Genomic DNA, 21,743 nt, shown 5'->3' with positions numbered 1-21,743 from the left:
AGATGAAGGAATATAGTAGAATGAGAAAAAGAAGAATAAAAGTGAAACCTACTCCTGGAGGGTTCAAGGAAGCGAGGTCAAAATCGACCTTGTTGAGATTAGTGAAAGGGATCGTGAAAGGTTGGGGAGAACAATTGATTCTCCTTCACCTAGATCGGCTTCTCCATTTTCTACTTCTTCCGCCTCCACTTGCTCTTCCAGCAATTAAATAATCGAAATTATATAGACTTCTTTTGTGCTTCTTTTATACTCTCGTGAGAGAGCATTGAGAAAGAGTGGAGGCCGATGAGAAGGCAGAATGGATGTAGTGGACGTGGGACGGTTACTTTAGATTTTTTTTTATAATAATTGGTTATTGTAAATGGTTGTGTTTGACCACTACTTACTCACGTCTCCTAATATTTTTTTTCTCTCTCATAATTTGAATAGACACTCCCTCTTTTAAGCAATTGTTTTTTCAAAATAAACCATCTCTTTTAATTCAAAATCGCTTCTCCATTTATTCTAAATATTTTAAAAAAAGAAGGAAATGACGCAATACCCAAAATAATGAAATAAAACTATATATTAATCTAAAGATAAAATAGGAAAAAATTTGAGAGCAGTTAAAGAGGAAATCTCCTTTATATATAGGTATAGATAATAAGATTTTATGGCAGATTATTATAATGTATGATGATAAATAAAAAATGTTATCATAATAATTAGAAAACATTTAATAAAATTTGAAGTTTTTTTTTATTAATTCAATCAAATCTACATTTGTTTAAAAAATTAATTATTATACAATAGCATATTTTTACGAATTAAAAAAAAGATAAAGATTAGAAAAAAATGATAATGCCCCGTAAAATCCGTTTATGTAGCAAAACATAACTTATTTAATAATACACGATTTACACAAATATAAATTAGACTATATTTTATTTATTTTATTTTTTAGAAAATATTTATTTTAAATACAAAATTAAGTATCACAAATAGTTGTATATATATTTTGTAATTTCACTTTAGAAAAAATGCATATTTATACAAATCAATTAGACTAAATTTCAAAATCACTTTTTTTCTACTCTGTTTCAACAACAATAATCCATTAACTGCGGATAAAGAGTGATGCTATATATATGCAGGGGTTTAAGGAAGGTTTGGTGTTTTTCGAATTCCAACAACATTGTTTGCAGTATCCACACTTCAGCTTCAATGGGGTTTGCAACTTTCTTTCCAACACCTCTCCTTCACAGGGGAACCCCTCCAACAAAATCTCAATCTCTTCATCACTTTCTCTTCTTCCCAATCCCCATTTCCTCTTTTCTTCCTTCCTCTCTTATTCCAGTAACAATCAAACCCTCAAGAACTCATGTTCTTTTTGATTCATTCCACCACAATTTCGTCCAAGACCTCGAAAATTGTCACGAACCTGTTAATGGGGTTCATCAAACCGAGCCCCCTGACCCACCCCAGAGGGTATTCATCCAAGAACCTTGGATCTTGAACGACTTGTTGAGGAATGATATTGAAGAGGAGAAGCACAATGGGCTGAGGAGGAGGCAGATTCAAATGGAGACTGAAGCGTTGGAGAAGACGGTAGAGGAGTACAGAGAGCTAGAGAGAGAAATGCGTGAGAAGAATCTGACTCCCAATTTGCCTCACGTGAAGGCTCTGTTTTTGGGGTGGTTTGGCCCTCTCAAGGAGGCCATAGAGGCAGAGCAGAAGTCAAAAAGGACGAAGAAGCACAGAGTGGCATTTGCACCCCACATTGATTCATTGCCTGCGGCAAAAATGGCTGTAATTGTCATGCATAAGGTGATGGGTTTGGTGAGTATGGAGTATCATCATGCGGGCTGTGTTCTCCTTGTGGATGCTGCAGTTCAGATTGGTATGGCTGTGGAACACGAGGTACACCATATGACAATTTCGTCTTTATTTGTTTATCAATTGAAGGGAGGTGTTATTAGTGGCCAAGAAAGTGGTAAAGAGTGCATTGGGTTGAGATTTGGGTTTTTAAAAGACTATTTTGAAAAAAAAAATTATTGAGGATTTTATGTAAAATGCAACTATTTATAAGTTTTTTTTAAAATGACTTTTATTTGGTAGTTTATATTTTAATGGATTTTATCATAAGAGTTTATAAGATTTTAAAATGAACTTTATGACTACTAGTGTCAAACAGACAATCTATATCTTCTAAGAAAAAAAATATTAATAATGGTGGTTACATAAAAAACAGGGGTTGATTATTGTAATGTGTTGTGCTGTTGAAGTGTGTGAGTTACTTTTAGCACTTGGTTAGTTTATTTTTTTTTCTTTTAATTTTAAAATATAATTAAAAGAATGATGATATGAAATGTGTACACCAAAGAGGAGAATCCCTCTTGTTATATAAAGATATGGATGATTTGTAATATGTTGTGTTGTTGAAGTGTGTGTGGAGTTACTTTTAACATTTAGATAGTTTATTTCCATTTTTCTTCTTTTTTTCCTTTTTTCTTAATTTTAAAGTATTATTAAAGGTAGAATAAAAATATAAAATGTGTACAGTAAAAAGGAAGAATCTTGTTATAGATTATTGATAGTATTTGAAAAGACTCCTTACATCAGAACATGTTTTGGCTTTGAAAATTGTATCTAAAAACCAAAAAAAGCTCACCACCACCTCGAACAGGATCTTTGTTCTGCTGGTTTTGTGGTCCATGTGTAAGTTTTGAGGGACTCTAACGAGTTTTGTTTTTGACTAATTAAAATATAATTTATTTGGGTTTTATTTCAGTGTGTTAATTTTTTTTATCACCCAGTGACATAATGAGGCTTTGTTGTTGTTATACTATTACTATTGTGTGTCGTTTTTAAACTGAAAATGGGGAAATGGATGAGTTTTACTTCATTACGTGCCAAACTTTATGATTATCTGTTCTCCTGTTGGGACATAGAATAGTGAAATGATAAGTGGCGAGAGACTTCCAAAATGGCCAATTGGCATGTTTACAACCTGTTGCCATATCTTAATAGTTAATAAGTGGTTTTGCTGTTGCATTTTGCATGGTGCCTTGCATTGAAGTTTTCAGTAAAGTTTGCTGGACCCTTAGTCTGATATTTGTGACTTTTTGTTACTGCTTTCACTTGAAGTTTCTGGCATTCGGAATAAAAGTGAAATGAGTTGTTCATGATGACCCAACACTTTACCCTTTGTTGGGGTTGCCTCTCTAAGCTTCTAAAATTTCTTTTGCTACAGGAAAACATGTGTATCTCTTTGCCTTTTAGAAGCTTCCCACCGGATATCCGAACATGCTATTAGTAATGTGTGATACCAATTGAGGTTCACTTCAATCCTTTAATTACTCCATTTAACTTGTACCTAGCACAGGGGATTCTATGTCAATGAATTCTCACATCCAATTTAACTGTTGGGGGAGGGAAGATACTAGTGGGAGTTGTGATTCATTGAAGTTTTCTTCTGTGCTCGTGTCACTTTTCTTGGTTGTTTATCTAATCTAGCATTAACAGCAATTGCACTCTTTCTACTTGTTTCACTTCATTTATAAATTACATATTCGTTTTGGTTATCTTATTGTACTCTAGGTTAGGATTCATAACTTCCTGGAAAAGACTAGAACTCACAAGAGTAAGAAAACAGAGGCTGCTCGTGAAGACAGTACGCATAATGATACACAAAAGTTAAGGAAACATGTAAATGGTTTGATTAAAAGAAGACGACTTAAACAGGTTCAGATGCTATTGAAAGAGGAAGAATGTGGCCCTTGGGGGATTGATATCCAGGCTAAGGTTGGTTTTGATATCTGAGTGTGATTATCTTTGACTTTATTGTTTTAATTGGAACTAATGAGTGAACTCTATGAATCTCTGCAGCTGGGAAGTCGACTAATAGATTTATTAATTCAAACAGCATTTGTACACTCTCCAGTTAATCAGTCTGCTGACACTCCACCTGATATTCGACCAGCTTTCAGGCATACATTTAAAGTTATATCAAAGAATCCAGAGTGAGGCTTCACCTTTTTCTAAAGAAACTAAATCAATATAATAATTGGTATAATAGTTTAATCCTTAGTAACCATTATCAGATTAGAGAAAGTGGTGATTGGTTGTTTATTTGAATATGATGATGTTTTTAATCAATAATTATTAGTTTAGGATTCTCACTGTCAAGCAGAAATTATAAGGTATTGTGATGGGGTATGGTTGTATCTTTGCTTAAGGAAAATGAGAGGATAAAAATCTCTCATTTTGAGGAGGGACGCGTATTTCATGTGCATGTCAATGATTGATCTTTTAAAGCGTGAACAACAAAATATCTCCAAAGATCAGTTTTTAATGATTTGATGAAATGAAAGTTACTTTATTTCACCCATGTGTTTTTATTGTTATGTTTTGAATATTTGTTTGATATTTGTAGGCAAAAGATTTTGAAGAATTATGGTGTTATAGAATGTGATCCCTTAGTCCTTGCTGGGATGGATAAATCTGTAAGTTGAGAGATCTCTCCCCCACCTTCCTGATCTGTTTGAACAATAACTTGAAGTTGAATTTGTCCTACTGAGTTGTAAAGGTTTTCATTTTACTAAGCATGAAAGCAAAGAAAATTAATACTTGTGTACAACAATATTGCAGTATCCTGCTGTAAATTAGTTTTGAAATTCTTATTACTTCCCTCCCCCTAAAGAACTTGTATTCAGGTGGAGGTACAGGAGGGCCTTAACACCTAGATTCTTATTGCTTTGTGTCAACTTCATGGTGAAGATTTTGTGTTTTAAAGGACTTTATCTTTTCCTGCTAGTGCTAGATAAAGGCATGAAGGGTTTTTTTTTGGGTGAAATCATTGAACAGTCACATTACTTCTAAGTTGTTCTTCTGTTATTTCTAAATCTGTTTTCTTCTAAGCATGTCAGTATGGGATTATTCTTTCCAAAAGGAGAGGATAGAACATGAACATACATATCTTAATCTGTTCTTTTATTAATCTATGCATTTATTTTGTGCAGGTTAAGCATATGTTAATGCCTTACATGCCAATGCTAGTACCTCCAAAAAAGTGGAAAGGGTATGGCACATGGAATGGCTCATACTAGTATTTAATGTTGAAATGTATGCAGTGGTTAGATTTAATGAGACTTGGCATGATTTATTGTGCCATGTTTAAACCCTTCTCAAAGCTGGAGTGAGGTGGATGTTGAGCCTAAGAGCACAGCATAATGTGTTATCCAATTATGAGTATAAGGAGTTCTTGCACCTCAGGGCATCATCCTTAGCCACAGTTGCTCATACTTGTAATTCTATGCTGTCTCTCTCAATCCTCGCATGTTGACCATTTGATTATGGATTCTTGTGCTTCTGACCATGTATTTGGTAATCCCTTTCTTAACTCTAAATCATCCTAATTTAAAACCCCTCATCACATTACTCTTGTAGGTGTGTCAAAAGCTAAAGCTAGTGGCATTGGCCAGTCACTCCTTTTCCATCTTTATATCCTGATTATGTTCTTTTCTCTATTTACATTTTTAATTTGATTTCTGTTAGTCCTCCAACTCGTAGTAAAGAATATTATATAATCTTCACTTCTGATTCTATTCTTATATAGAATAGGAATACAAGGTAGACAATTGGTACATGATATGAATCAAATGGGATTTATTACCTCCAGTCTTCATCCTCAGTTTCATCCACCAGTACAAGGTCTCCTAATCTTTATTGTCGGTTGGGTCAGAGAGTCTTAAAAATTTAAAGAAAATGGTTCCTCAGTAATCTTATTTGTAGTACTTAGAGTTTGAATCTTGTCAGCATGAAAAACCTGTTTGTTCTTGTTATCCTAGCAGTGTCTAGTTGCAAACTATGCTCCTTTCGATGTTATTCACTCTAGTGTATGAGGTCCAGGTTGTGTCACTTGTTTTAGGACAGGTTTTTTTATAACATTTTTTAGTGAGTTTTCCATATGTATGTGGATTTTAAAGGATCAAAATTATTTGGTGTAATTAAAAATCTCTTTAAAATAATTCTGAATCAGTTTGATTATTCTATTTAAATTCTACGTAGTGATAATGCAACAAAATATTCTTCAACTCCTTTCATTTCTTTTATGGTTAATAATAGATTAATACTTTTGTGTCACTGTCCTTATACTCAACAAAATGTATTATATTATGGAAATTGCACGCACTTTGCTCATGAGTACTAATACCACTTTGAAGTTTTGGGGCAATGTTGTCCTTACTGTGTTTTCTTATAAGTTAAATGCTATCTTTCACTAGTCAAGACAAGGTGCTTCATTCTGCATTATTTCCTAATGCATTTGTGTTTTGTATTCCTCATGATTTTCGCTCCACTTGCTCTGTTCATGATCTTAGTCCAAGACTTGACAAACTATTTGCTTGTGTTGTGAAGCATGTTTTCCTTGGCTATTCTAGAGTTTAGAAGAGGCATTAATGTCACTGTCCTTCTCAACATCATTTTTTAGAAAATATCAATTTCTTTTAAGGTATTCCTTTCTTGCTTCTCAAGCACTACTTATTCTTTGTCTCACCTCAATTGTTCCATCTACTTTTGTCCTAGATAGGTCAACTCCATTATATTCATCAAGGCCTCCTACTCCTTGTCACTTGATTACTCGTCAGTGTCATTTGTGTCATATCTTTGTTGACACATCTCCTGCAAAAGTTCAGTTGACTTGTCTTTTGTACCAACCAACCTTCTACTATGGATTTTTTGGAGTTATTCAATGATCTTTGCAAAGTTTATAAAGGTATCCATTCCTCGTTCTATTTATAATTTCCCTAGTTTATCACTATTTTTATCCTTTGAACCTTACCCTTGCCTTCACTCTTATATCACTATTCCTAAGTCTCTATAGCTCTTTCTCATCCAGGTTGGCAATAGACTATGATGATTAAATGGCAATTATAGATTCAAGCCAAATTTGGACCCTAATTCATTCTCCTCTTGAAGATTGTACCGTTTGATGTCACTGGGTCGATGTTGTAAATGTTGGTCTAGATAGATAGGATGAAAGTTCATTTGGTGGCTAAAAGCTATACCCACATGTCTACCCTACATTATAATGATACTCCATCTGGTTAAAATGACCTGTTTTAATTTCCTTCTTTCTACGGAAACTATGTGACATTGATCATTGTACCAGTTAGATATAAAATTGTCTTTAATGGAAACTTAGACGAGGTAATGGAACAACCAAAGGGTTTTGTTGCTGAGGGTAATCTCATGGATGTATATTGTCTTTTCAAGGCTTTATATGGCCTCAAATAGTCCCCTCAAGCATGCTTTATGAAATTTAGTGCAAATATCTAGCATTTTGCTTGATTTGGAGTGCAATAGACTACTCCATTTTTATGTATGCTCCACTAACCAATATTTTTATTTGGTTGTTTATGTTGATATAGTTTTTGAATGCCATGATCATAATAGGATTGCTAAACTGATACAATACCTATTATATCATTTTCAAACAAGAAGAGAGGTTGGTTGTGGTGCTTCCTTGGAATATAGGTAGCTTAGTGCAAGGCAAGAATTTTTATATCTAGTGTACAATATACGCATATAAATGTCTTCAAGAAGGGTGCTTGAATTGGTGGTTAAACTTGAAATTTTTTTACCCTTAGATCCTTTTGAAATGAAAAACTTTGTAAAACCTCCTTTATTTCTCACATGAATTGATTTACAAGTTTGAACTTAGTAGCCAAGGAGCCTTTAAACATAACTTCAAGAATTAAAGCAAATCTCCAATTAATTGAATAAATATTCTGATAGGACTCCTAGGCATCAACAAGATGCTTATGGGCCTAATATACTAAAAGACCTAGAATATGGCAGATCTACATTGGGAGAAAGAGAGTGAGGTCCAGTAGTGGAGAGAATGAAAAAGAGAGTGGGACCTAGTAGTTGGAGGGAATGAGACAGAAAAGGGGGGCAAGGGAATGAGAGTCAGTTACTGAATGGATGAGGTGGCATGAGGGATGTGCAGTGAGGAATTAGTATTTAGGGAGAGAGGAGAGTGGGGAGAGGCAGGCTGGGATTATTGTCAGAAATCTATCAGGAGAGTATTCTTTTCTCTAGGAGTCTTGGACTTTGGGTATTTTCCTTGCTTGTAGAGCCACCGAGTGATATTATGGAATTAATAATACTATAGTCTCTTATATTCTATATTTTATCATTGGTCTGACTTGCCGGATTTGAGACGAGGAGTTAGCAAAGTTAGACGTTGTTCATGCCACCAAAGATGGGAGAAAGAGTCGATGCATTGTAGGAATGCTTGGCAACATTAGGGATTTCCCTGCAACAATCTCTGGTGGAGTTTCGACAAGCTCTAATAGAGGAGTTCGCCAAATTATGCCACAAAGGCAACGAAAAAACTCAGGATCTCCAATCATGGAGAACCTGTGGACTGAATACAAGATGGCGGTGAAGAAGGTCGAGTTGGCTGCTTGATGGCGACCATCCAGTTGGATGGATCACGCGAGCGGAAACGTATTTCAAAGTGCAAAGTTCGTTGGAGGAAGTAAAAGTTTGATTGGACAAACTGAGTATGGAAGGAGCAACCATCCATTGGTTTAACCTCCTTCGCGAAACAGGACGATTTGAATTAGGAAAAGCTAAAAGGGGCTTTGAACATCGCTACAGAGGTCGCAAGAGTTACAATTCTTTTGAGGAACTCAAATATTTGATGCAAACAAGGAGTGTGGAGGAGTATATGAATGAATTTGAGTTCATCCCTTCTCAGGTAGCACTGTTGCCTAAGGATTGCAACCCGATATTAGGTTACACGTTTGCACGTTTAACCCAATCAACCGGATTCAAGCCATGCGCATAGCTCGGAGTGTAGAAACAGAGTTAAGAGGCTTGATGGTACGTCAGGGCGGTGAATTAAGTGGAACCAAGATGTGGAGAGGAAATAGGGAGTGGAGCTCGGGTTACATAGACAATTGTGAGGCCTAGTAGTGGAGCGAATGAGAGTCAGTTATTGAATGGATAAGGTGGCATGAGAGACGTGCCGTGAGGAGTTAGTACTTGGTGAGAGAGGAGGTGGGGAGAGGCAGGTTGGGATTATTGTCAGAAATCTGTTAGGAGAGTATTCTTCTCTTTGGGAGGAGTCTTGGACTCTGTATTTTCCTTGCTTATAGAGCCACTGAGCTCATTGATATTTTGGAATTAATAATACTATAGTCTTTTATATTCCATTTTCTATCAGATTGAAAAATATTAGAGAAAAGAGAGCACACAAGTGTTTTATATTGATTCAATTCCAACTCTTACATCAATCTTGTATTGATTGTAGGATTCCACTATAAGTAATATTATATGTACACTTACAACTTGATCCACACCAAATCACTTAGAGACCTAATATTACCACTTGAGACACCCTATCTCAAGAATACAATTTGGAACACAAAATTCGACTCTTGACTCTTTGCACGAAGTTGTGAGTAAAAATAGGAAGGATTGAGCCTAGAGAAAGAAACATGAACATTAACATGAACTCTTTCTTGATAAAAGAAATGAAACTTTGTATGGAATGACTTCTTGTTTAATCTCTCAACATTCTATCTCTCTTTTTTCCTAGTGTAAAACAAGATTTTTTTAGAGCATTTGAATGATTTTGAGATTTATCTCTCTTTTTTTGAGTATGGGCTTGTGTATCATGTGAGGTAGAACTAACACTTATTTATGAGAACATATGTTGTGATAGATGTAATTGATTATTTATTCTTATTGTTCATATCAGTTTTCCAGAAACTATTGTAAGATTATTAATAAATTACAATAGACAACACCTTAATTCTGACTTATTAATTTTTTCCTTATGTAGTCGACTATCTCACTTGTAATGTACTTTAGCAAGTTAGGTATTACCATTTTTCATGGTTTACCTTTATATGATTTTCATGTTTGTAACTAGTTATGATTTTTTTGTAATCTATTATTCCAAAGAGCATGTTTCCATGGAATTCAAGATTACATTACATAATCAATTAATTTGATGTTCTAATTAGTTACATAATAACATTTTGTTTTCCAGAAGCTTAGGATTTACTCTATAATCTATTTTCTCAACGTATAATCTATTACAACATAAATAACTTTTTTCTTCTTATAAAATAAACTCTTATGTAATTGATTATGAGAAACATGCAATCAATTAGAATTCCAAAAATCTTCTTTAGCCAATGACTCAATTTTAACACTTTCTATAACTTCTAAGTTGATTTAAATTTTTGAAAACTCTTTCTTATGCTTTTTTTTTTTATCTTAAAAGAGCTTAGCTAACAAACATGCTTCTTATGAGCTACAAGACTCATTAACATCTAGGTCTACCTTGTCATCTTCAATGTTTGGAACTTAAGAAAAACAAAAGCTATCTTCAAAAACTTCTATGGCTTTCGCTTCCTGCTTCAAGCATTTGGCTTCCTATTCTTTTATATGTGACGCAATGGTCCACATTAGGATATTATGTTTCTATAGGAGGTATTTGAGACTGTATAATTTGATTTTTATTTGTGCAGATAACTTATTTATAGGAAATTTGTTGTACATTTTGTAATTATGATAGCTTTGCTTCATTCCCCCCTTATTTTTTTGGCTTCTTGGATCTATGTATTCACACATCCTTTGTACAGTTTAATCCATTAGAAATATCTATAATTTTTAATCTTTTCATCAGGTCTCAAGTGGGAACAACAAATTTGAATTGAATAGTTAACTTAATAACTTATAGCCATTTCTTTTGAATATGGTAATTAACTTGAATGTGGTGAAAATACAGAAAGTAGCAAGGAATGCAATTTTACAACATCTCTACAACCATAAATTCTTAGGTGCTTCTCTCTCCTTGCATGAGACTGCATGTCTATTACCTTACCACACTCTTTCCAGGTATGAAAATGGTGGCTATTTGTTCTTGACATCTTATATCATGCGCACTCGTGGATCCAAGAAGCAACAAGATGTAATGAAGAATGTTGGAAGGAAACAAATGAGAAAAGTTTTTGAGGTACTACATATAATTTTTATTTCTATTTTCATTACCATGAAAGGTCTTAGAATGTTATTATTAGTTATTAGCCATTTCAGATTTGTTAGTCATTAGCTGTTAGAGATTCTAGGAAATTAGGATCATTGATTCCTAATTATTTGGTAAGAATTTATTGTATTTGATTTTGTAAATTGAAATAAATACATACTGTGTGGTCTGCATTTGACACACAACATTTAGATAACATTTTTTTATATGTTTTTTTTTTATCAGCAATGAATTAATAGAATTTAAAAGAAACACTTTAGGGGTGTTCCAACCCTTATACATAAAAACTCCTAATTAAGCATTCAACAATTAGATCAAACGTTAAGCGATACACCACTTAACTCAAAACCTTAAAACTAGTTAAAGATACTCAGTCCCAAAACCTGAATCTGCATAAAACCAGCACACAACAAAACCAAGCCTGGTGGCGAGGGAGAACTGCTAGAGAAAGCAGCAAATGCCTCAAACCAAAGAAGTAAAACCGAGTGCAGTGTTTTTACCAGCATATCAACAATGCCAATACCTCCAAAGTTCATACAAGAGCTATTTCAAAATCACAAGCCATGATGACCTGGACCGGTATAGTAACCACCAGCTCAACCAAGCCAAGGGTAACCTGCCTGTCACCTATACCTTCACCCCTCCTTACAATGGCAGAACCGGGCTTTGATAAAACAAGCCTCTAAGCTTCCTCAACAACACCACCTTGAAAACGAACCAACCTCACACTCCATGCCTGTAACCGAGCAACTACCACAAATCCACATTTTTTTATATGGTATCAGTAGTTTAGGTTTTTCGATCTGTACAAGGCCCTTAGCTTTTTTCTTTGTACTCTCGGGTGAACGATACCCGCAACCACTGTGTGCCCTTTACCTCCACCACCTAGCGTTGTTTTCCTCTGATGACCGTTGCAACCAGAATCGTCTTTCCTTGGTGACCACCAAGCTTTGTTCATCACTTTGTTCCAGCACCTCACATGCCCACATGCGTGTGACTTCTTCCCGACGTGTGTTTCACGCACTCATAACAAATTGCAATTTTTCCATTCTTTCCGACGTGACCCACTTGACAACATGCCCTTTGCCTTCTTTCTCACACCTAGACGTCCCTTTTTAGATTCATTCCATGACTTCTGACAGTTCCCATTAAAACATTGTTTCTGCAATGACTTTTGCCACTATTTCGTTGATTCCATGTGAAAAACTGACCAGGAAAAGTAATTACAGGGCATGGGCTATTGCTGTCTAGTTGTGGTTCAAGGGTCAAGGTCATGACAAACACTTGACCAAACAGGCCAAAGATATTCCTATCACTAAACAAGTCCGATGGAAATTGATGCCTCTTTGTGTAGTGTTCTCTGGTTTTCCCTTGATGTCAATTTGCAGCCCAATACCAAGCTTTTACTACCTATTATAATGTCTAAAACAAAGCCAAGAGAGTTTACTCTAGTGACGTTCATCTGCTTTACAACGTTGTCTCCAACCTTATTTCTATAAAGCTGGAAATCCATGTTATATTGACTATTTTATGGCAAGTGTACACCGAGTCAGAAGTAATAATTTGTTCCTAAGGACATATATCGAACCCACAATGAACAGTTATTTAAAATTATAATCGTAGCATTCACTAAGTATAAAAATATGTACAATAATTTGATTTGAAAGATATTGACACAAGTTTGCTTGAAAATTAAATGAAAACAAAATAAATGAGTAAAATAATAAAATTAAGAAATTTGGGAATGTGGTTAATCCTTCTTACTCATTTGTAGATTTAATGAATAAACATATAACATTTCATCTTGATTGACATTGATACACATATAAAAATCATTAAATCATTCATATCAGTGGAAAGAAATAAATGAAATATATTTCTGAGATATCTTACAAATGTGATTACAGTCTCTATTTATAGACTGTTTTACAACCTAAATAAGGAAAGAAATAATAGGCAATGAAAGCTAGAAATAATGGGTGTTTAAAGCTGTACAAATCAAATAAAATCAAATCACTAACAAATCTGTCCTAATAAATATAAAATGGAATCTGCACTTAATTATAACATAATTCTCCTGATTATGCAACACTCCCCCTCAAGTTGGTGAATGTATATCTATCATTCCCAACTTGCAAGTAAGATCTTCGAATTGTTTTGTGGGAAGTCCCTTAGTAAACATATCTGCTAATTGGAGTCTTGAAGGGATGTACTCAGTGGCTATAAGACCATCATCCAACTTCTCTTTAATAAAGTGTCGATCTATCTCTACGTGCTTTGTTCGATCATGTTGAACCGGATTGTGTGCAATACTGATAGCGGACTTATTATCACACGCCCCTTGAGCCATGGCTCTAAATTCTGCCTCTGCACTTGATCTTGCAACTACATTTTGCTTCTTGCTCTTCCATGTCACCAGATTTCCACCCAAGAACATGCAGTAGCCTGTGGTGGATCTCCTATCAACAATCGATTCTGCATAGTCAGCATCAGTATATACTTTCATGGATATGTTTTCCCCCTTTTTGAATATCAATCCTTTTCCTGGAGAGGCTTTTAAGTACTGAATAGTTTTATCTACTGCCTGCAAGTGTCTTTCTCTTGGATCATGCATAAATTGGCTAACCACACTAACTGCATAGGCTATGTCTGGCCTAGTGTGTGATAGATAAATGAGTTTTCTCACAAGTCTTTGATATTGTGTCTTCTCCACTTTTGGGTTTTCCTCATCATTCCCAATCCTATGATTTTGCTCTATTGGCACTCCAGTGGGCTTACAACCCAACTTACCAGTCTCTTTGAGAAGATCAAGGATGTATTTCCTTTGAGAAATAAAGATGCCATGTCTCGAGTAAGCAACCTCTATCCCAAGGAAGTACTTGGGATAGAACAGCCAAATTGAGTAGCCAGTCTCTCCCTCAAATTTTGTTTTTCAATCTCATCATCACCTGTAATAATCATATCATCTACATAAACCAAAAGTAGAGTGAGTTTACCATTCTGAGAATGTTTTATAAACAGAGTATGGTCACCTTGGCTTTGTCGGTACCCCAAAGATACCATAGCTTGAGTAAACCTTCCAAACCAAGCACGAGGTGATTGTTTAAGACCATATAGGGCCTTCTTAAGTCTGCACGCCTTATTCCCTTCATTAACAACACCATAACCAGGTGGAATCTCCATGTATACTTCTTCCTCCAAGCTTCCATGCAAGAAGGCATTTTTAACATCAAATTGATGCATTGCCCAACCAAAGTGTGCTGCCAGGGAGAGAATAATCCTGACTGTATTCATTTTTGCCACTGGAGCAAAAGTCTCCTCTTAATCGATCCCATAGGTTTGAGTGTACCCTTTTGCAACCAACCTTGCTTTATACCGATCCAGTGTGCCATTAGACTTATACTTAACTGTGTATATCCACCTACAACCCACTGCTTTCTTATCTTTTGGTCTCTCTACAATCTCCCAAGTCTCATTCCTTTCTAATGCGCTGATTTCTTCATTCATGGCTCGAATCCAGTTCTCATTTTTTAAGGCTTCTTGTACCGATGTAGGGATTTTGATAGAATCAATAGCTAAAAGAAAACTCTGGTGTTGCATAGAAAGTTTTTTTGTAGACACAAATTGGGATATAGGATATTTGGCACAAGATCTTTTTTCTTTTCTCAAGGCAATAGGTAAATCATCTAGGTTAGTTTCATTTAAGGTGTCATCAAAAGTCTCATAGGTATGAGTTCTTACCTCCGGTTCAGACATGTGAAGTTGCAGTTCGATCAGGAAGGGTTCTTGTTGCCTTCGTTGATATTGTTTCCCAAAGTATTTGTCCTCATTATTCTTCTCTGGCAATGATGTTGGCATAGGGTCTTTGTCATTCTCCCTAAGAACGAAATCCTGCAACAAAGGAAAAGGTGGCAACTCAAGGTCCTCAGCTTCTTGAATACTCTCCCCCTGAAGTTGAGAACTGGGAAAGAAAGACTCTGTTTTATGGAAGGTGACATCTTTTGCAATATAAACTTTACGACTTTGAGGATGATAACATTTATACCCCTTTTTGTTGGGGGCATAACCGATGAAGACACATTTGATGGCGCGAGGATCTAACTTTTCCCGATAAGGACTATGAACATGGACAAAAGCAGGACAACCAAAGACACGATTCTGAAGACTATTCAACATGAGAATAGAAGGATAGAATGTGGTCATAACCTGAATAGGAGTAACACCCTCTAGAACCCGAGAGGGTAATCTATTAATCAAATAAGTGGCAGTCAGGACTGCTTCCCCCCAGTAAGATCTAGGAACAGATGTTTGGAAAAGTAAAGCTCGAGTAACCTCAAGGAGATGATGATTTTTCCTTTTAGCAACCCCATTTTGTTGATGAGTGTCCACACAGATTAATTCATGAACAACTCCATTTTCCTGAAGGAACTTGGAAAGGTTTTGGTTCACATATTCTCTTCCATTATCAGAACGCAATCTCTTAATTGGACTTTCAAATTGTGTTTGAATCATTCTGTAAAACTTTACAAATAAGTGAAAAACTTCAGACTTATTTTTCATGAGGAATATCCAAGTAACTCGAGTACAATCATCAATAAATGAAACAAACCATTTTGCACCCGAGATATTAGGAATAGGTGAAGGTCCCCATACATCTGAATGAATAAGATAAAAAAGTTTAGAACTTTTATTACAATTGGGAGGAAAAGTTGTCCGATGGTGTTTAGCAAACCGACAAACATCACAATGAAATGACTCCGCAGACACTTTTGTAAATAAAACAGGAAATAAGGACTTTAGGGTACTAAATGGAGGATGACCAAGACGTCTGTGTTGAAGCCATATTTGAGAGGATGACCAAGATTCACGACCTTGCTGAAGATTAGAAGTGTGTGCCTGTAGTCTAGCACACATTTTACTTTCTTCATGCTGTAAATAATATAACCCGCTCTGCTCTTTAGCAATTCCAATAGTCTTCCTCTTGGCAAGATCCTGAAAAACACAATGGGAAGGGAAAAATACCACTGCACAATTTAAATCTTGGGTAATCTTTTGAATAGAGAAGAGGTTATTGGATAGTTTGGGAACATGAAGCACATTTTTTAAAGGAAATGAAGGTTGAAGGTTAATGTTACCACGACCATTAATGGGGGTAGTGGAACCATTAGCAACAGTAATATATGGGTTACCGGATAAAGCAATGTAGGATGAAAAAGAAGAGGAATGAGGTGTCATAGGATCAGTAGCACCAGAGTCTATAATCCAGATATTTTCAGTACTAGAAGCATTAAAGGATAAAAAACTAGAACTCTTACCACTCATAGTAAAGGAACAATAGCTAGATGGCTTACTAAGGGAGTCCATGAGAGCTCAAAACCAATTGAGTTTTTCAGATTGACAAAATTTGATCTTGTTCACAAAAAAAAAATCCGTCGGAAAAATTTTCCGGTGGTGGTTTCCGGCGGCCGGTGGCAGTTTCCGACGAGAAGTGGCAGTTCCGGCGAGCAGTGCAGTTTCCGGCGAGCGATGGAGGTGGTGGTCGGTGGTGGTGGTCGGCGGCGGTCAATGGTGGTGGCGGTAACAGTCAATGGTGCAAGGTGGTGGTGGTGGTCAATGGAGAAAAGATAAGGAAAATAGAAAGTTGCAGCAATCAAGTCTCTCCAAAAAAAAATTGCAGCAATGAAGGCTGCCAAGGAAAATGATTATAGCAATGACGGCTGTCAAGGAAAATATTACAGCAATGAAGGCTGTCAAGGAAAATGATTAGGCTGCTAAAAAAAATAAAAATTGCAGAAGCAGAGTCTCCAAGATCAGGAGCTCTGATACCAAGTGGAAAGAAATAAATGAAATATATTTCTGAGATATCTTACAAATGTGATTACAGTCTCTATTTATAGACTGTTTTACAACCTAATTAAGGAAAGAAATAATAGGCAATGAAAGCCAGAAATAATGGGTGTTTAAAGCTGTACAAATCAAATAAAATCAAATCACTAACAAATTTGTCCTAATAAATATAAAATGGAATCTGCACTTAATTATAACATAATTCTCCTGATTATGCAACAATATCCATTCTTCGCATGCAAAATTATTAAGAATGTCTCCTAAATATTGATCCCTCGCATATTTATAAAAACTTCTTATCACTATTGTTGAATGTAACGGGCTTAGCCCATAGTTTATATAATTCTGTTATTATGTTATTGATTTTTTTATTATTTTCATCTATAAATAAACACCCCTATGTGTGTATTTTACACAAGAGATATCAATCCTATATTTATTTTCTTCATTCTTAACAATTACGAACAAATGTTATAAAACAATTAAGTTTTCAAATCTATTCCTAGCATTCAAATATGGTAAGCATTATCATTTAGGTCAGATACTCAGAAGTATTTTCCAGTCCATTATAAAGATCAAAATCATGAATAAAGTTTTAAGCTTTGAGAATAAAATGATAATATCAATCATTAATCAAGAATAAAATATTATAAATAATATCATCCCAATACATAAGAGTTTGAACAAATTACTCTCAATCCCAGAGTAAAGAATGAGCCACTCATGGTGGCCATTACAAACATGGAAAGCAAGAAAAGAAGATCCAAGGTGTTTCTCCTTGACGACAGTCTCCTTTAGGTTTTCCTTCATTTGGTTCCCCCTTTGGGTCACACCTTGTTCTCTGCCTTACGTCCTTATTTAACCTAATTGGGCTTGGGCTAAGTGACATCTCTATTCATAACTGTTGGATATCCCACATTGCCTAGAGATTAGAGCCTGTCATTGTATATAAGTGGGTGCAAACCTCAACCCTATGAGCCGGTTTTATGGGGTTGAGTTAGGCTTAAAGTCCACTTCGTAATATGGCATCAGAGCCATTTTCAAGCCTATCTTAGCGAGTGTTTGTGTTGGGCCTATCGTGCCACCCGCTATCGGGCCGCTATCGGACCACCCATAATATATAGTCCCACGCACGAGTTGGCAGTCTCGGCGTGAGGGGGGTGTGTTGGAGATCCCACATTGCCTAGAGATTAGAGCCTGTCATTGTATATAAGTGGGTGTAAACCTCAATCCTATGAGCCGGTTTTATGGGGTTGAGTTAGGCTTAAAGTCCACTTCGTAATAATAATATATCCATTTGCTTTATCTCTCCTTAAATTCCTGAAAATAACACAAAATTGGGAATTTATTGATCTTATAACTTCAAAATATATTATTATATTCAAATTTCTCAAATTAGGGTTTAGTCATAGCTTAATCAACAATTAAAATTAATAATTGTCTAAATTTTTGCATAAAATTTCACTAAATAATGACATTTATCACAACCCTATCAATTGTAGGCCTTTGTCTATCCTTAATAATCATGTTCCTCACTCTCTTATATCCAACAAAAGGTCTTTACTGTATTCCTCTTTGTGTCTTTGGTTGCACATGCTTCCATGACCTTACTCCAGTTAAAGATAAACTTTCTCCCAAATCTCTCGGGTGTATTCTGCTTGGTAAAGATAAACCCTAAACTCTAAACTCACACCTCTAGAAGAACTATCATTGTTTTTGTTCTCAACTTCAACTATATATTATTTCTGCTGAATTCACCTTTTTTGATACTCTCTTCTCCATTGTATTTGATTATGTAAATTGGCATAATACATACAGTGTGGTCTGCATTTGACACACAACATTCAGATAACCTTTACTTTTTATAAAAGTAATGTGGCAATATTCTAAATGAGCGGTTCCAGTTTTTTTTTTATTAAACACCATTGTTAATTTCTTTTAAATTTTAATTTTTGTTTTGTTGCCTCCTACATTTAAAGGTGCTTTGGATTGAGAAGTTAATTTTATCTTAAACCTTATTTTAGGTACCATTCTTTTTAATTTTCCTTGCACAAAGGCACAATTCTTTTTGACACTTTCTTGTTTAGTCTCATTTTGATACTATACTTTTGGTGCATCAGCTTAACCAATACACATTTTTGTAGGCCCTGGATACGCTTGGCAACACCAAATGGAGAGTAAATGCAAGATTACTTGGTGTTGTGGAGTACCTCTGGGCAGCAGGAGGTAACATTGCAGGTTTGATTGATCGTAAAGATGTAAGCATAACAATATACAACTTTTAAAGATATCTTTACATAAGTTTCTTTGGTCTTTTTTCTGTTTTTGTATTTCTTTTGAAAATTAGATGGTAAAGATAAATAAATAAAAGAAAGTTTACCATAAACTAATTAAATATATTCACCTGTATGTTTCCTCCCTTTTTGGTCAAATGCTTGTGTCAAAATGGTGCTGCTGATTATGTATTTTGGGAAGTTTTTTATTTTATCTTTGCTATAACTTTATTCTTTATTACAGGTGTATCTTGCTAGTAATAGTAGGATTATGTATTTAAAAACAATTCCATAATTACAAGGATTTGTTTCATATTTCCTAAAATAACCAGCAGACTCATGTATTTATATGTCCAATGGCCTCATTATTTTTATATAGAAGAAATATATTTTTCTTTCTAAATTTGAGAGCCTGAAGTGTGATGAGTTTTCGGCATTACCTATTCTATGTAATTTATCTGGCCTACATATATTCTAAATTGACTTGTAGGTTCCTATACCAGAGAGGCCACCTGTAGAGGAATTCAGACAAATTCAGGAATGGAAGTGGAGTGTAAGGAAGGCAGAGAAAATTAATCTAGAGAGACATTCTCTAAGATGTGACACTGAACTCAAGCTTTCTGTAAGACCTCCCCCCCAATATTGTCAATACTTTTCTATTCTATATTTTGAATTGAAAATTCCAATTTTATATGTTACATCAATGACCTATGGTCTTGCCTTGATCTTGTATAGTAGAATGTTGGTTCCATTTGATCATGAGTTTCAAAATCTCATCTAAATTTTCAATAATTATTTTCCATGTTTCACCAACTGAAAAATAATTACAATATACATCTGAAACAGGTGGCTCAGAAAATGAAAGAAGAGGAAGGCTTTTACTATCCCCACAATATTGACTTCCGTGGTAGAGCATATCCCATGCATTCACATTTGAATCATTTAAGTTGTGATCTATGTCGAGGATTGCTTGAGTTTGCTGAAGGGCGCCCATTAGGAAAGTCTGGACTACACTGGCTGAAAATACACTTGGCAAATTTATATGCTGGTGGTACTGAAAAACTGTCTTATGATGACCGCCTAGCTTTTGTAGAGAATCATCTCAATGATATATTTGACTCTGCTGATAACCCTATTAATGGAAATCGTTGGTGGTTAATGGCTGAGGATCCTTTTCAGTGCCTTGCTGCTTGTATTAATCTGTCAGAAGCCTTAAGAAGCTCGTCACCAAATTCTGTTATCTCAAATCTGCCAATTCATCAGGTAAATGTTTTATTGAAAGCCTTGGGATTGAAAGACAGATATTTTAACTTTGCAGACTACTTCTATAAGTGACCAAACTGACTCCAAGCTCCCCTGTGAGATTATGATGCATAGAAAATTTCTGCAGATCATCAATAGAAATTATGCTATACATTCATAAGTAATAGTTTTTGGTATGTAAAAGATAGAGAGAAAGCATAAGAGAAAGAGACAGAATATTATTGCATTCGCAAGTGTCTGAGTACAGTGAAAGAAAACCAATATATAGACTTAAGAATAAAGTCCATATACAGTTCAAACAGAAACAGAAAAAATAGAAAGCAACAAACAACAAAGTATTCCGTTTGAAAACAATCAACCGAATGTTTACATTATACAATACTAATAATAAGAAAAGTCAGAATAGACAAAAATTTAAATTTGGTACCAAAACTCTTACAACTAATTGCATGGTAAGCTCTTCATACTGAAAATCATTGTCATATGTATCCAGCTTTCAGGTTAATATTTTTCACTTTTTGATAGGATTCAACTGATAGAATGAAAGATTTTTGAAAAAAAAAAGAACAAGGCAATGAGCCTTTATTTTTTTTAAATGTCTATAAAAGGTTAAAAGGTTGAAGAGGGAAAGGAAAGATTGAAGGAGAGAAAGAGAGATGCGATAGAAAGATGTATTATTCAGTATATCTCAATATTACAAATAACAGAAAAGAGTGGGTATTTATAATACCCAATACTGCATAATATGCAGGTAAAACAGTTTTAGCTGCTGTAACTAACATCCCCCCTTAAATTAATGGTGTGATTTAGGTAACACCATTAATTTACGTGAGAAACTAGAAAAAGGGTTAGCACTTAAGGGATTTGTGAAGATATTAGCTATTTGTAACGTAGCAGGAACATGAAGGAGATGCAGTTGTTTTTGTTGAATGACATCGCTAACAAAGTAAAGGTCTAACTCAAAATGTTTGGTATTGGAGTGCATTATGGGATTGGAGGCAAGAAGAACAACATTATCGGACCAAATGGTGGGATCAGTGGAAAAAAGACCAAGTTCAGTGAGCAGATTTTGAATCCACTTTATTTCAGCTAAGGTGGCAACAATACTGTGATATTCAGCTTTCGTAGAGTTGCAGGAGACGACCTTTTGTTTCTTTGAGAGCCAAGCAATAGGGTTAGAACCGAGATATACAACAACACCTGAGGTTGATTTTCTGTCATCTGGATCAAAACCCCAATTGGCATTATGAAAAGTGTTTAGCGCGAGTTGAGAGGGGCAGCGAAGATGGAGGCCATGAGTGGTGGTGCCATCT

The 21,743-nt window shown here is 35.2% G+C and overlaps 1 protein-coding gene across 9 annotated transcripts in view; it reads left to right on the top strand.

Moving 5' to 3' along the window:
• Nucleotides 1-1,132: 1,132 nt before the first annotated feature.
• The window catches only part of SCA3 (DNA/RNA polymerases superfamily protein), a 46,888-nt gene continuing 26,277 nt past the window's right edge, over nucleotides 1,133-21,743 (top strand). For 5 of the 9 annotated variants that reach the window (XR_016519806.1, XR_011080514.2, XR_016519807.1 and 2 more), the window contains exons 1-9: nucleotides 1,133-1,899; nucleotides 3,580-3,783; nucleotides 3,868-4,001; nucleotides 4,415-4,484; nucleotides 5,001-5,059; nucleotides 10,900-11,017; nucleotides 19,039-19,152; nucleotides 19,658-19,789; nucleotides 20,014-20,430. Coding sequence is in view for 5 of the 9 variants with exons in the window: in XM_068608052.2 (XP_068464153.1) it covers nucleotides 1,204-1,899; nucleotides 3,580-3,783; nucleotides 3,868-4,001; nucleotides 4,415-4,484; nucleotides 5,001-5,059; nucleotides 10,900-11,017; nucleotides 19,039-19,152; nucleotides 19,658-19,789; nucleotides 20,014-20,430 (1,944 nt within the window). In the remaining 4 variants the exon portion in view is untranslated. Of the gene's footprint in view, nucleotides 1,900-3,579; nucleotides 3,784-3,867; nucleotides 4,002-4,414; nucleotides 4,485-5,000; nucleotides 5,365-10,899; nucleotides 11,018-18,857; nucleotides 18,919-19,038; nucleotides 19,153-19,657; nucleotides 19,790-20,013; nucleotides 20,431-21,743 lie in introns of those variants that run through there. The other 4 variants (XR_016519808.1, XM_090300825.1, XM_090300827.1 and 1 more) reach the window with 4 other exon arrangements.

The sequence above is a fragment of the Phaseolus vulgaris genome, chromosome 3, assembly GCF_051622355.1.
Source record: "Phaseolus vulgaris cultivar YP4 chromosome 3, ASM5162235v1, whole genome shotgun sequence".
In the NCBI taxonomy this organism is placed as follows: domain Eukaryota; kingdom Viridiplantae; phylum Streptophyta; class Magnoliopsida; order Fabales; family Fabaceae; genus Phaseolus; species Phaseolus vulgaris.
The sequence above is the reverse complement of the archived record's forward strand: the minus strand, read 5'-3'. Positions and strand labels throughout refer to the sequence as shown.